Below are 14,179 nucleotides of genomic sequence, written 5' to 3' on the forward strand. Positions count from 1 at the left end.
AAAGGGTGCAATCTTGCCTAGGTTCTTAGTTCCTCATGGTCTTCTCAGCAATCTTTCTGGTGGAGAAGAAGGATGGGGTTCAACATCCCGTGATCAGCGTAACAGAATTCAATGAGTGGCTGGTTTACCGTAATTTCAAGATGGAAGGTATCCATCTTCTCAGGGATTTGCTGCAGGCACACGACTGGATGATGCATCTGGATTTGAAGGATGCCTATCTCACAATTCCCATTTTCCCACCTCACATACGATTCCTGCAGTTTTAATGGAGGTCACAAATCTTCGAATTCCCCTTCATTCCTTTCGGTCTATCTTCCACTCCATGGTGCTTCACCAAGGTTTTGAAGCCCGTGGTAGAACACTTTGGGTCCTGAGGTATCAGACTAATTGTCTACCTGGACGATATCTTCATTATAGATCAATGTCTAGAGCGCCTGTCCAATCATCCACAGAAGACTATTAATCTCCTGGAATTTCTCGGTTTCATGATCAATGAAAAGAAGTCTTCTCTGACTCCGACCCATTCCTTGCAATTTTTGGGGTTCGTGGTGGATTCAGTCATAGCCACCCTGAGTCTTTCATCTCAGAAGCTTACCAAAATACAGTACTAACTAAGGAAAACTCTGGCCAAACCATTGACTTCCCTACATCAACTTGCCCACATAGTGGGCCTTTTGTCTTCGTCCATACAGGCCATTTTCCCAGGCCCTCTCCACTATCAGGTGTTGCAACGCCTCAAGATTTTCCACCTTCAACGGGGTCTCACTTACAATCTGTCCCCCTCTCGGAAGAGGCAAAAGAAGAATTGCAATGGTGGATCACACGGATGGAGGCCTGGAATAGCCGTGCCATTTTCGGTTTCGGTTCCCATCCCGATCTCGTGATAGAGTCAGATGCTAGCAGTTCGGGTTGGGGAGCTCGCTGCAGAGAGATCCTTTCACAAACTGTCTGGAACTGATGGCAGAATCTTTTGCAGTGAAGTGCTGGACCAAAGACAAGGTCCAATGTTGTGTCCTTCTCAAAATGGACAATTTAGCGGCTATTTGCTACATCAACCACTTAGGAGGAACAGGATTGAAGACCCTCTCAGCATTGGCTCGAACATTCTGGACCTACTGCCTAGTCAATCAGATCTCAGTCTCGGCAGAACATCTTCCAGGGAAATAGAAACCGTTGGCGGACTGGCACTCCCGGCACTGGCAGGATGCCAGTCTATGGAAACCACACCCACAGGTGTTTCAGGGAATCCAGTCCAGTTGGGGTCCGTTTATTATGGATCTGTTTGCCTCACGGTTGGACGGATACTGCAGTTGGCGTCCAGATCCAAATGCAGTAGCAACCCATGCTTTTATCCAGGATTGGAGCAAGGAGAAATGTTATAGGTTTCCACTGTTCACCATGATCATAAGACTTTCTACCCAAATTCGGAGACAGCAGGCGGATCTGGTGGTAATCACCCTGATTTGGGGGTCTCAAATTTGGTTTCCAATTCTGATGGAACTTTCTTGGAATTTTCCAATCTCTCTACCCCCTATTTCTGTATCTCCCCCGAGATCCCCAAGGGAATCCTCATCCTTGTCCTAGAAGGTTCCCTTTGTCTCAGGGTGTGGAGTATTACCGGGAATGTAGGAAAGTCCCAGGTATTTCACAGGAGGCTGCCTCCTTGTTTGCCAAGGCTTGGGCAGATAGCACGAATAAAAGATACCGCTCGACCTGGTCTCAATGGTTGGGTTGATGTCATCAACCATAATTGGATACCGTGGGGTCGTACGGTGTCCACATTTTGAATTTCCATACCTCCTTAGCTTCAGAAAGTTTGGCATACAGGTCTATTAATACCTTTCAATCTACTATTTCAGCAGACCATTGAATGGTATTCCTGTAGGAGAACATTCATTGGTTTGTAAACTTCTTATAGGCATTAGATTATCCTTCCCTCCTGAACCCAGGTATTCTACATTATGGAACGGTAATAAGGTATTATGCCTATTTAAATCATGGACTTTGAATAAATACTTGTCAAGAAAGCAGATGTCAGCAAAATTAGCTACCTTGCTGTGTTTGGTGTCATGTCAGAGTCTCAGACGTGCGAGCTCTGGACATATCGGAGTATTTACTCCAGATGGAGTGACTTTTCATATTTCCAGGAGAACAAAATGCAATTCAAAAGATGTTTCATACGTGACTTTTCCAGATGTTCCAAAGTTCTGCATTGTGTGGGCTATAAAAGCCTATGAGTTTATGACAGTAGATTTTCGTCCATAAGGGGATCAACAATTACTCGTTACCCTCACAGAGCGGCTTCCTCTCCTACTTTTGCCAGGTGGGTCTGATGTGCCATGCAAGAAGCTGGTATTGGCACTTCCACGGTCAGAGCTCATTCAGTCAGAGGGGCCATGGCATCCAAATCTTTTTCTTTGGCAGTTCATTTAGAAGCAATTTAAACGCAGCAGGCTATTCCTCAGATTCTACTTTTAAGAGGTGTTATTTTAAACCAGTCCCTGGCATCTCTAGTGGTCGAAAAGCTTTAAATTAGCCTAATTTGCGCCTCTGGTCCTGGCATAGAATGAAACATTTCCTAGCTATCATAACAGGAAGTTTCAATTCTATTAAGGGCAGGGAGGAGAGGATTAGCTCCCCCTTTTAGAATTACATTTTTTTGCACCTACCCTTTGAAGGAGTTATGTAAAGATGATTTATTCAGACAAATGTATACGTTTACAGGTCATTTTTTACTTGTTTCATTCCGAATCCTACTTATGTTTACTTACATTTGTTCCAAAGGATTTGTTCCATTATCTCACTGTAAACCTGCATTTCATGCTGCTTCCTCTGAAAAAATTTATTATATAAGGGTAATGTCTTTTCAGGGACAGACTCCTCTAAACAGGATAGAAGTCCACACTAATGTGCTGTGTTCACAGGAAGGAGGAGTGGGATAGAGCGTCTGCAGGAGGGTCTTGAGAGACGTGGCGGCTTTGGATTGGATGGACTGTTTCTTTCCCAATGTCTCATGGGAAATGGAGTTTATACAGTTTAAATAAAGAATGTTCAATGGCTGCTGGTTACAACGAAGTGAAGAAAGAACAGCCAAATGCTGCCTCCGGGTCCTTAATTGAATTGAAACTTTGTTACGATAGCTAGTAAATTTTTCATCCTTGAGGGTTTACCAATTGCTTCCTCCCAGTTCAACGCTCTTACTCTCTCTTCGACACAAACATATTTGGAAGGGGGCGCAGGAGACGACTATGACCAGTGTCTCAGCAATATTAATAGTTTTTATAGCCCTGTCTGATTTTCAAAACAAGTGATTACAATGAAGTCTTTTTTCTGACTTAGTCAAATAAACCACACACATTTATTACTGTGGGCCTGGTTCAAAAAGGGCCTCCGCTCTCGGGGAAGAGGCCCCAGAGACATGAGGGAAGTCTCTGCACTCAGGGCGTAATCTGCGCATTGAATTCTCATTGCGGAGATTTCGCCCAGAATTAGGACACTCCCCCACGTCTGTGGGGCCTCCGCCCCTTTGTTAATCAGGCCCCCAGTGTCCCTAAAACAAATGTAGTAGTTTAGTGGGATATGGCCAGCCCTTCTAATCTAGGTACTATTTTCCCGTCTCCACAAGATTGGAAGACATAGCATATGTTGAGTAATGCATTTGTGTTTCAAAGCTTTGGTTATTGCTGTACTGGAAGCTATAGAACATGGGTTCTGCACATACCTGCTAAAAGTGGTCACAATGGGAAAATCAAGGGTAATCACGGGGCCGTCAAAAGTAACTGTAGAACAGTCCAGCACTTCTCCACTTTTCAGAAGCATTCCTCGACCAACAACTAAAAAAAAGAAAAGATGCAATACTAGGTTAAGTAACATAAATAGGTTCACATGTTATTGTCTTCACATTACATGCCATGTTTCATGGAGCTTCAAATCTCACTTCTCTGTTAGTTATTCCAATGCAGCACAGTAGATCCTAAAAGGCACAAACAGCCATGGTCACCTGAATTTACAGTGCCTCTTGAAACGGTTGTTTTAAATAGCTTTTTGCCCACACAGAGGCTTTAAAGACTGGGGGCCATACTCTCAAGGAGCTATCGCTGAGTTAACTGCACTTTAAGGCAGCCAAAGTTGTGATAAATTTATCATCCCATTCACAAGCTGGTGTCAACAGCCCATAACACCAGTTTATCCACGATAGCAGCTGCTAAAAACATCGCCACAGATGGCCCCGGTAACTATCGCTAATGAGATGCAGAGTAGGCGTTCCCGTGCAAAAAGCCGCGACAACACCACTCCTCAACATTCTCAACGACCAGCCACATCTGCGAAAAGACCACGAAACATGCGATAATTCGCATTAGCAGCAGGAAATTAACACCTGCTCTGACCTGGTGTAAAGTCCGACGACAACTGGCAGCAGCCAAGGGAGCACAGTCCAAAGCGAAACATGAAGAACAGATGCCCCGAGCACTTGAACATGCAGCCCGGAGTCACAATAGGGCAACACCACCCACCGCCACCACACCCAGGACCACAACCCCCCCCGGAACCACCCCCCTGAACCCACACCGAAACATGCGATAATGCACGTTAGCTGCAGGAAATTAACACCTGTCTGACCTGGTGTAAAGTCAGACGACCATCGGCAGCAGCCAAGGGAGCACAGCCCAAAGCCAAACATGAAGAACAGATGCCCCGAGCATCTGAACATGCAGCCCGGAGCCCCAATAGGGCAACACCCACCGCCACCACACCCAGGACCTACGCATCTTGACCATCATCGCCCAACAGGCCGACTGCACCAACACAGCGGACAACCAACATCCCACCCCACACAAAGCTGCTGGTTGTGCTGCACCTGTTGGCCTCTGGTACCCCCCAACCAACACCCGCCAGAGTCGGAGGAGTCTCACAGCCAGCCACATCCAAGTCCCTCACACCTGTCCTGGATGCCATCATCAACCTGGTACCCAAGTACCTATACGTCCACCACAATGCGCAGGATCTGCTGGAGACCAAGCAAGGACCATACGTCATAGCTGGATGCATGCATGTTTTGGGGGCAATCCACAGCATACATGTCCTACTTGTGCCCCCTGGTGACACAGCACACAATCACCGCAACAGAAAGCACACGTCTCACATCAATGTGAAGGCAACATCCAAACACCGTGGAATCTCCACCAACGTAGTCGCCAAATACCCAGCCAGTGTGCATGATCCCTTCATCCTCCGACAGTCCATCATCAACCAGCGCTTCCAGGATGGCACCAATGGGAATGCACTGCCCGTTGTCAAGTACCAAATGAACACCCACACACCTCAACTCCACAACCATGCAACTCACAACTCTGGCAACTCACACGTCAAAAAAATCACATACAACATGCAAAACAACATGCCCACCCACCAGACACGACAGAACAACTTACAATGGTAACCTGGGCGAGCCGTGAACATGAGCTATCAACGGCATGGCACCTCAGCCACACAATAGCGGAATGTGTGGAGAAGTGGGAACCAAGCATGTGTGAAGGAGGCAGGAGAACCATGATTGGGAAAGTACACAATGCCAAGAGTGTCGGCGATGTGCTGGACAGACCGCAGTATGCATAACACACCCATATCCATGGCGACATACACAGCTGGTGTATGGAGTGTAGTGGACAGACCAGCGTAGGGGTGTGAATAAAAAGCATGTAGCCCTGGTCGTGGTCCTCTTCCAAAATGCCCAACTTCTCTGCCAGGGCGGCGCCTCTCACCCCGCCACGAGGCTGACGCCGTCCTCGTGAGCGGAGTTGCCTGCGATCAAGTGCACCTGCCGTACCCCGGCCCACTGGACCCCGAACCAGTTAGGCCCGCCCCTGCGCAGCCAGGCCACACTGATCACCTGCCGACACCGGCATGTGTCATGGAGGGTCCACCACGTGCCGGCACAAGCTCCAAGCCCGAGGCCCACGACCTTGGCAGCCTCTTCAGACCTTCACGACAAAGGCCCGCTTTACTCCTTTCTCGTTGACGTACTCTACTGCTGCATCCGGCCTACACTATGGTCAAGTAGGTCACACACTTGGAACGGAGTCTTGATTACACGATGGCAGAGTACATATGTTCATTGCAGATTTTAGATCAGTGTACTCCCTTCGATGTGGTGCCACCAACTCTGTGCATGGCATTCTTACAACACGTCTGTTATCCCCTTCTGACTACTGCCTTCGGCCTACACCACGGACAAGTAGGGCACACATTTGGAATCGAGTCTTGAATACACCATGGCAATGAACATTATTTAAGGCAGAGTTTATGTCACTATACTCCCTTCGATGTGGTGCCACCAAGTCTGTGCATAGCATTACAACCACATGTGTCTGTGGGCCCACGCGGACTACTGCCTACGCTGCACATGAGTAGGTCACAGATTTGGAACTGAACATCGATTATTCAGATGCAGAATACATATCATTGCACCCAAGGAGAGGCGTAAGAGGATGACTCGTTGCAGTCCAGAGGGAATAGGATCATCATTACAGAGGCCATTGAATACTACCGACAACTTCCCTGGTGTCACTAACTCTGTGGATCGCAAGCCAATGACACGTGGCTGTGGGCCACTGCTGACCGCTGCCTCCGGCCTACACTGCGGTCCAGTAGGTCACAGAGTCTTGATTTAGCGATGACGGAGTTCATATCAGTGTACCATCATCATCGCAGACTGCACCCCCTTCCAGCCCCGGTGCCACTAACTCTGTTCCCCGACATTCATGGACACTCTCTGGTCGTACATTGGTGCAGTTTGGGTCTATGGAATAGGGGTTAGTTTTCATCCTCATGTGGCTGTCAGCGAATTGGTGGTGGCAACGAGGCTGTCGCTTTCCACTCCTCCATTTGCTGCTTCTGGATAACAGACCTTTGCATCATGCCCTGGAGGACACCTTCCACTGTCCCCTGCAACACTGGAAACCCTCCGCCACATTCACATCGGACATCGATGAGGACCCGCCCAGTCCGCGTGGCCCTACCTCATTGCACAGCAAGTCACCGTCCCGTGGCGGTGTGCCTGTGCCGACCACTGTGCATCCGGGGCCACCAACTCTTTGCAGCTCACGTCAGGGACCCTGTCTGAATGAATATTGGATGACCTCTGTCGGTGGTCTTGGGGTCGACGCCATGTGCATGTGGCCCTGCGCTGTCCGCTGCCTCCGGCCTCAACTGCGGACCACGAGGGCTCACACATCAAATCGAGTACTGAACGGCCTGGACGTCGCATCACCGCATGAGGCACACGCCACCATCGCAAGGGCCAACTCCATCCACCATCGGCCAGAGTCGAAACAGTGGTACTGGCTGACTAACGGAGTTGCTCAGGCCTGTCGTGGATGCCATCATCTGCCTGATCACTTGATCAGCACTCCAGGTGTCACCAAGTCAGTGCACCACGAATCATCATCCATTACTGTTTTGGTGATGTGATGTGGAGAGCTCACGCAGCAATGTCACCTCAGGCAGTGCGGGAGACCGGGGACGGCGAGGAGGAAGATGATGCATGTGTGACACCCCCCCGCCCCCCCACCACTGCATCAGGAATAACCCGAGGGACACAATCCTAGACATTTTCTTCACATGAGCGCATTCATCTCTAGTGCCCCAACCTCAGTGCACTGCTACTCCCGGACACTTCCGTTTGTATGTTGGGTGACCTCTGTACTTGCTCCGGCTCCCTCCATGTTGCTCAGCAGTTGACTGTTATGCAGGTGTTTTCTGTTTCCATTGCACTGTCCAAATTGTTGCCAGCACCAAGCACTCGCGGTGTGGGTCTCCTTGTGGGGTGTAGGTGGTCCATGATGGGACGTATGTGATGTAGTTCGGCTTCGATGAGCTCTGAGCCCACCCGCGCCTGTTCGGTCACCTCCTTTTGGCATTCTGACACCTGGTATTGGAATGCGATGTGTGCCTCGGTGAAGTGTTGGGAGCCAACCCCGGTTGTGGGTTATTCCTGCTGTGTGGTCCGTGCAGGGACTGGGGTCTTCTCTATGTGGCTTGGCAGCCCTGCTCCTGGAGGTGGGTTGCTTGAGAAGTCCATGAGCTGTTGTAGGGCGTCAGTGTCGGAGGTGTGGTGGTCGTCTCCGGCATCACTGATGGTTTGTCTGGTCTGACCTGCTGGAGGTGTTTTTTGTCCCTCTGCAATGTGAAGGGGAGATGCATGTTGACATTTATGCTTGCGCATTGTTCTGGTTTACATGCAGACTGTGTGACAATGTATATTGTGACTGTTTGGGCGATGCTGGCAATTGGGGGGGGGGGGGGTGGACATTGGAACTACATGATGGAAGTGAGGTTGTACCCGTGCATATGCATCTCACAGTTCCCTGCTCAATCCAATGTGATTGACCTGTTTCTGCGCATGAGCGGACCCAGTTGTGTCCCCTGTTCTGCAGTGTCGGGTGTTGCACTTTGTGCCACATTGTCATGGGATGTGCTGTTATTGCAATGTGTGTGTGCCGCAGTGTGCCACTGGGATGAGGGACATGATCCTGGGTCATTGTGGGTGTGCAGTGTGCTATACTTGATTGTGCATGTGTGTCATTGTGCCCATCTCCCCCCCGTCCCCCAAGTCCCTGGTCGTTACTCACCCTGTTGTGGTGTCAGGTCCTCTCAAGCTGTGTCCTTACTCCCACCTCCTTGCACTATCTCCACACTGATGACTGGCCTCCATTTCTTCCTGCTCCTCCTGTGGAGCACGACTCCCACCTCCTCTAGCCGTTGCTGCCTTACTGTTGGCAGCGGGTTTGTGCCTGGTTTAGGTTTTCAGGTCATGCCAGCGCATCTTGGCCTCATCCATTGTCCTCCTCGACACTCCGGCTGCATTCCAAGTAGTCTGATTATGGGACAGTTGTTGGTAGTGTTCTGTCACCTCCGTGATGCTGGTCTTGTGTTGCTGCGGACTGCACCCAGTCTTCCTCTCTCTCTTCTCCCTGGCCTTCCCCGACCCCGTTGTACCTTGCTGGTGGTCTGTGGGGCTTGTGGGGTTCACGTTGACCTCTGCGCTTGGTCAGGGTGCATCCATGGTGCTGTGTACTTTGGATTGTTTCTGGTGTGTTTTTCTTGTTCTGCTTTTATAGTGCATTTTCCCGCCAGACGTGTGGGATTTGCAGGCCTGTGGCTGGTTTTCGCAGCTTTTTGTATTGCGCTTGGGCTCATCGCAGCTTTTTTTGCTTTCGTGTTTCACATTTGTGGCGTGGCATTGATTTTAACGCGGCCATTTGATGCGCTATCTGGTGACTATCGCGTGGTACCGCCGTGTTGTGAATACTTGGTTAACACGGCGTAAATTTCCCGCGATAGACTGCAATGTTGTAGGTTGCATTAAGTTACTTTTGTGATGATTATCACACGTTCTTGAGAATATGCCCCTGGGTGTCTAGCTTCCTGATAGAGAAGAGGGACCTCATGACTCCAGTGATTAGTCTTGCATTAGGCCTAACTCAAAATATTTATTTTTTCTATGATTGCAGTTCTACTTATATACTCTTATTTTGTTATCAATCTCTTATACAGCAAGTTTCACAGGAAGCAGACCTCCTTTCCACTTCTTGAAGAGTCGCCACATGTTTGCAATATTTGATTATCGCCACATGCCCTTCTGATGCCTAATAGCTAATTCCAAGGCTAGGGGAGGTCATGAAATGTGGCATGTTCGTCAATTACTTGGAGTTCTAACCTACATTAAACTGACCGAGCTATTTTTAAATGTTTCACCTGCTTTTGAATTTTTTACATGGGCTTATTTATCCCAGGTCTTAATTTTATGTTTGGCTTATAGTGGCAAAATTACCCTGTTGCTTAGTCCCTATATCGGTTGGACCTAGGAGATATTCTAATCCGTTACGTATTAAGGTTGACTCAGAATATCATTTTTTGATACCATTGCACTTACACTTTGAGGTCTTTTTTTTGTCCACTTTTAATTTCAGGCTTCTGCACTTTCTCCAGTTTGTTTTTCACCTTCTCCCACTTATTCACCTAATTTGTTCATTAGTCTATGTTTTTGTACCTGCACCAATGGAAAGCAGTTGCTATTGAAATATCACCCTGCCTCCAGAAACAATGCCCCCATTGCCTCCTGTCCTTCAATGAGTAGATAGCCAGAAACAGGTTCAATCTTAACACATAAAAAACACATGTTGCACTTAGTCTAGGAGACCTGTGCACTTTTGTCAGACATATTGGAATCCTCCGTCACAGTTAACACCCTCAGATAATTTGGGTCCAAGATTGATACAGAAATCTCCAGAATACCTAATAATTTTGCAGTGACAGAGTCAGGCATTTTTCTGTGTAATGAGGCAGAGACATGTCTTTCCCATACATAGTTATGAAAACAAGGCACAATTGACCCTTCGTATATGTTGAGGTTGACTATGCTAACTAGGGTGACCACCTCCCACCAGGTCATTATGCACACTGTTTACAGCACTGTCACTTTGTATGAAAGCCTAATGCATTCTGGGTGTTGTAGTCTTGTTTTGCTTCCCATTTACCTACTTAGACTAGTATACCCGAAATCAATGATTTGTATGTGAAAAGTTCAGGACTGGAGGCATTCACTGGATGGAGTGCTGAATGTTTTTTGGGTTTGCCACAAGACCACAACCTTCAGCTGCAAAGTCAAGTGTAGTAGTACTGCTCACTCTACAATTAATGCTGATCTTAATGTCAAACATTGTTGTTTAGTACCGTTCTGGACTCCAACCTGGTCTTTTGGAGTTGGAATGTAGCTTGAACTATCCTTCGCAATGTGACTGTATGCTAAATCCGAACTTGATGCAGCCGTGGCCCGTGCAGGTACGAGCAGTGGGGCCAGGTGGGGGGGTATTTCGACAGACGGCTATGACGGGGAAAAAATCATCATTTATTTAATTTTCCCTCTTGGTCGTCTGTCGAATCCCCCCTCCCACTCAACTCAGCCCCATCGCCCGACCACTCTTACCTGCACGGGCCGTGGCGGACTGGATGTGTTCTGAGGAAACAAGCCCATTGCAGATACTACTGCTGTAAACTGTACATGTATGGTAACATGTTCCACAGTCTGGCTGTTTGCACTAAGAAGGCTTGAACCATTGCATGGGTTCACTTGACACATTAGCATAAATCAGTGACCCTACCAGATCTTAAAGAGCAACGTCTATCTGAATAACCTTCAAATACCATTTCTGAACTACTCAATGTGCCATACAGAACGACTAAAGCGTCACCAATAAAAAGACTTCAGTGTTGGAATAACATAATCATGAGGAAGTTGTCTCTATTGGGTAGCTGGGGATCTACCAGTAGCTCACCAGCTGCCAGTAAGTGGCCGTTAGACATGGAGCCAAGTCCAGCACATTTTTTTTTTTTTTTAAAACCTTTATTTCTTCAAGAATCTGGACACAGCTATTCAGCCGACAACCCGGAGGTTCGGCAGCTTCATTAGGAGAGTATAGAGAATCGTCCACAGTACATTGAAGGAGCAGTGAGAAGCTTCCATTTTTAATAATTACAAACACACAACAAACCCCAGCAAGGCAACAACACTGAATGCCCACGGTGGTAGCCCCTCAGGGGGAGCCGGACCCCAATCATCTAACGGTCACAGTACTATGATAAGAGGAAAAAGGGGGAAAAGCAGAGGCCCAAGAGGTCAATTAACCATCACATCTACATACGGAGCTGGAAAGAAGGTAAAGAAGAAAGCTGTTCCTCGGGGGGATCCAGATCAGGGGCAAGACATATTCCCCCCCTGTATTGGTTCCACCGCCCCCAGATGGCATGCCACCTCCGAGGGCGGCCTCTGGCGCAATATACTGTCTTCTCCCTGAGCATACTCCAGTCCATATTTTCTTTCCACGCAGTTAACGTGGGGGGCCCCACGGAACCCCACAAGCGCGCGATGTCCCTCTTAGCAACCATGTTACCCAGGGTCACCCACTGGGTCTGTGCCTCATCATGGTCAGTGGGCCCCCAGACATTCAGGAGACAACACCGCGCCTCCGGCTGCATGGCAATGCCCGTCACCTCCCCCATCACCGCATGAACTCGCCTCCAAAATTCCATGATGACACCACATTCCCAGATGATATGTAGGAAAGTACCCACCATACCGCATCCCCTCCTACATAGGCCTTCCTCAGAGAATCCCATGTGAACCAGTCGCGGCCCCGTCACATACACTCGATGCAGGATCTTAAGCTGCACCAGCCTCAGACGCGACGGGATCGCAACCTCCTTAGGAGAGGAAACAGCAGACTGCCAGTCCTCATCGTCCAACTCGAGTCCGTCCCTAGTCCACTGGTCCCGCAGCCCCAGTAGCACATCAGCCCGAACATTTATCAGTTTCTTGTAGATGAGCGAGATCGTGCTCTCCGGCATATGGCCATCAAGGATCCGGTCCTCCAAAGGAGAGGACTCGGGCACCCTCTCACCCTCCACAAGGACTGACCGCAGGGCATGACGCACCTGAACATATCGGAAAAACTCAGACGCCCCCAACTCATACTCCTTCTGCAACTCTTCAAAGGACTTCACCCTACCCTTAATCAGCATATCTCCAACCCTGGAAATGCCGATCAAATCCCATTTATCAAACCCTTTCGTATGCCAAAGCCTACCCAACCTTTCAGATTCAAACAACGGGGCAGCTAAGGTGAGCCTATCCTTCCAGCCCAGAGAGTCAGTCGCCATCTTCCATACACGCACCGCCACCCCAGTGGGCCCCGTGAGGGATGAGTCGAGGGACCGCGAGTACAACGCCCTAAGATAGTTCCCACCGCGCAACAACCATCTGTCCATGGCATAACCAGGGCTGAGGGCCGGGCCATAGAAACCGTGGTTAATCGCGGACAACTGGGTGGCCCAGTAATAGCGTCGAATGTCTGGAAGCGCGATACCCCCGTCATACCATGGAAGCGTCAATTTAGCAATCGCTATCCGCGGCCTCCCATCCCACAACAGCGTCCGTTGGAGGCTTTCGACCTCCCGAAAGTACTTGGCCGGCACCCAATCTAGAGTGTTTTGCAATGCGTAGAGGAACCGAGGAAGGGACATCATTTTGAACAAGGCAGCGCGCCCGACGAGGGAGAGTGGCAGCCTCCGCCAGCCCTCAACATCCCGCCGCAGGCGCGCCAGGGGGGGGGAGCAGGTTTCTCTCATACCGCAAAGCGGGGTCCATGGAGATAAAGATCCCCAGATACACGAAGCCCTGCTGAGCAATCTGGATCGAGCAAGTTCGCGGGACCGGCGGAACCTCACCACTCAGGACGTATAAATACGATTTGCTCCAGTTGATGACGAGACCCGAATTCCTACCGAAGGATGTAAGAACGTCACAGACCACTATGAGTGAGTTCTTGGGCGAGGCAAGATACAACAAGATGTCATCAGCGTATAGCGAAATGCGGTCCTCGTGTTCGGGCGACCACCGAAGGCCACGTATATCCGGGTGCCAGCGTATCCATGCCGCCAGAGGTTCAAGAGCAAGGGCGAACAACAGAGGCGACAGGGGGCAGCCCTGCCGAGTCCCCCTCCCAAGCCGGAACGGAGTCGATGCCCGGCCATTTACCACCACGCTCGCAAGGGGTCCCTCATACAGCAACCTCACCCAGCTCACAAAACCAGGGCCAAAGCCGAACTTGGCTAGCACAGCCCACAAATACTCCCATTCCACCGTATCGAAGGCCATCGTGGCATCAAGAGACGCCACAATAGCCGGTTCTCGCGGCGTGCCAGCCCTGGCGATCACCCCATGAAGGCGCCGAAGGTTCAACGCGGTGTTGAGATGCGGAATAAAACCGGATTGATCCGGGTGAATCAAGTCTCCAAGTACCCTGACCAATCTGCCCGCCAGGATTTTAGCCAGGATCTTCGGCTCGGCGTTGAGGAGTGATATGGGCCTATATGAGGCACACTTATCTCGGGGTTTACCATCTTTATGTATCACAACAATCGCCGCCAGCCTCTGGTCCAACGGGAGGGTCCCACTCCCCCGCGCCTCCACAAACATGGCGCGCAGGTGAGGGGCTACCCTATCCGGGAACAATTTATACAGGTCAATCGGCAAGCCATTCGGGCCCGAGGCCTTGCCAGAGTTCAGCGCGCGAATAGCTCCCGCCACCTCATCGACCGTTAAGTCTCCATCAAGATCATC

At 49.6% G+C, this 14,179-nt stretch overlaps 1 protein-coding gene across 3 annotated transcripts in view; it reads right to left on the minus strand.

Moving 5' to 3' along the window:
- Nucleotides 1-14,179, minus strand: part of LOC146811589 (uncharacterized) — a 256,867-nt gene that overhangs the window by 66,867 nt on the left and 175,821 nt on the right. For all 3 annotated transcript variants that reach the window (XM_085618574.1, XM_085618575.1, XM_085618576.1), the window contains exon 7: nucleotides 3,722-3,833. In XM_085618574.1, the coding sequence (XP_085474700.1) occupies nucleotides 3,722-3,833 (112 nt within the window). The remainder of the gene's footprint in view (nucleotides 1-3,721; nucleotides 3,834-14,179) is intronic.

The sequence above is a fragment of the Triturus cristatus genome, chromosome 7 (genome assembly GCF_964204655.1).
Source record: "Triturus cristatus chromosome 7, aTriCri1.1, whole genome shotgun sequence".
Taxonomy (NCBI): domain Eukaryota; kingdom Metazoa; phylum Chordata; class Amphibia; order Caudata; family Salamandridae; genus Triturus; species Triturus cristatus.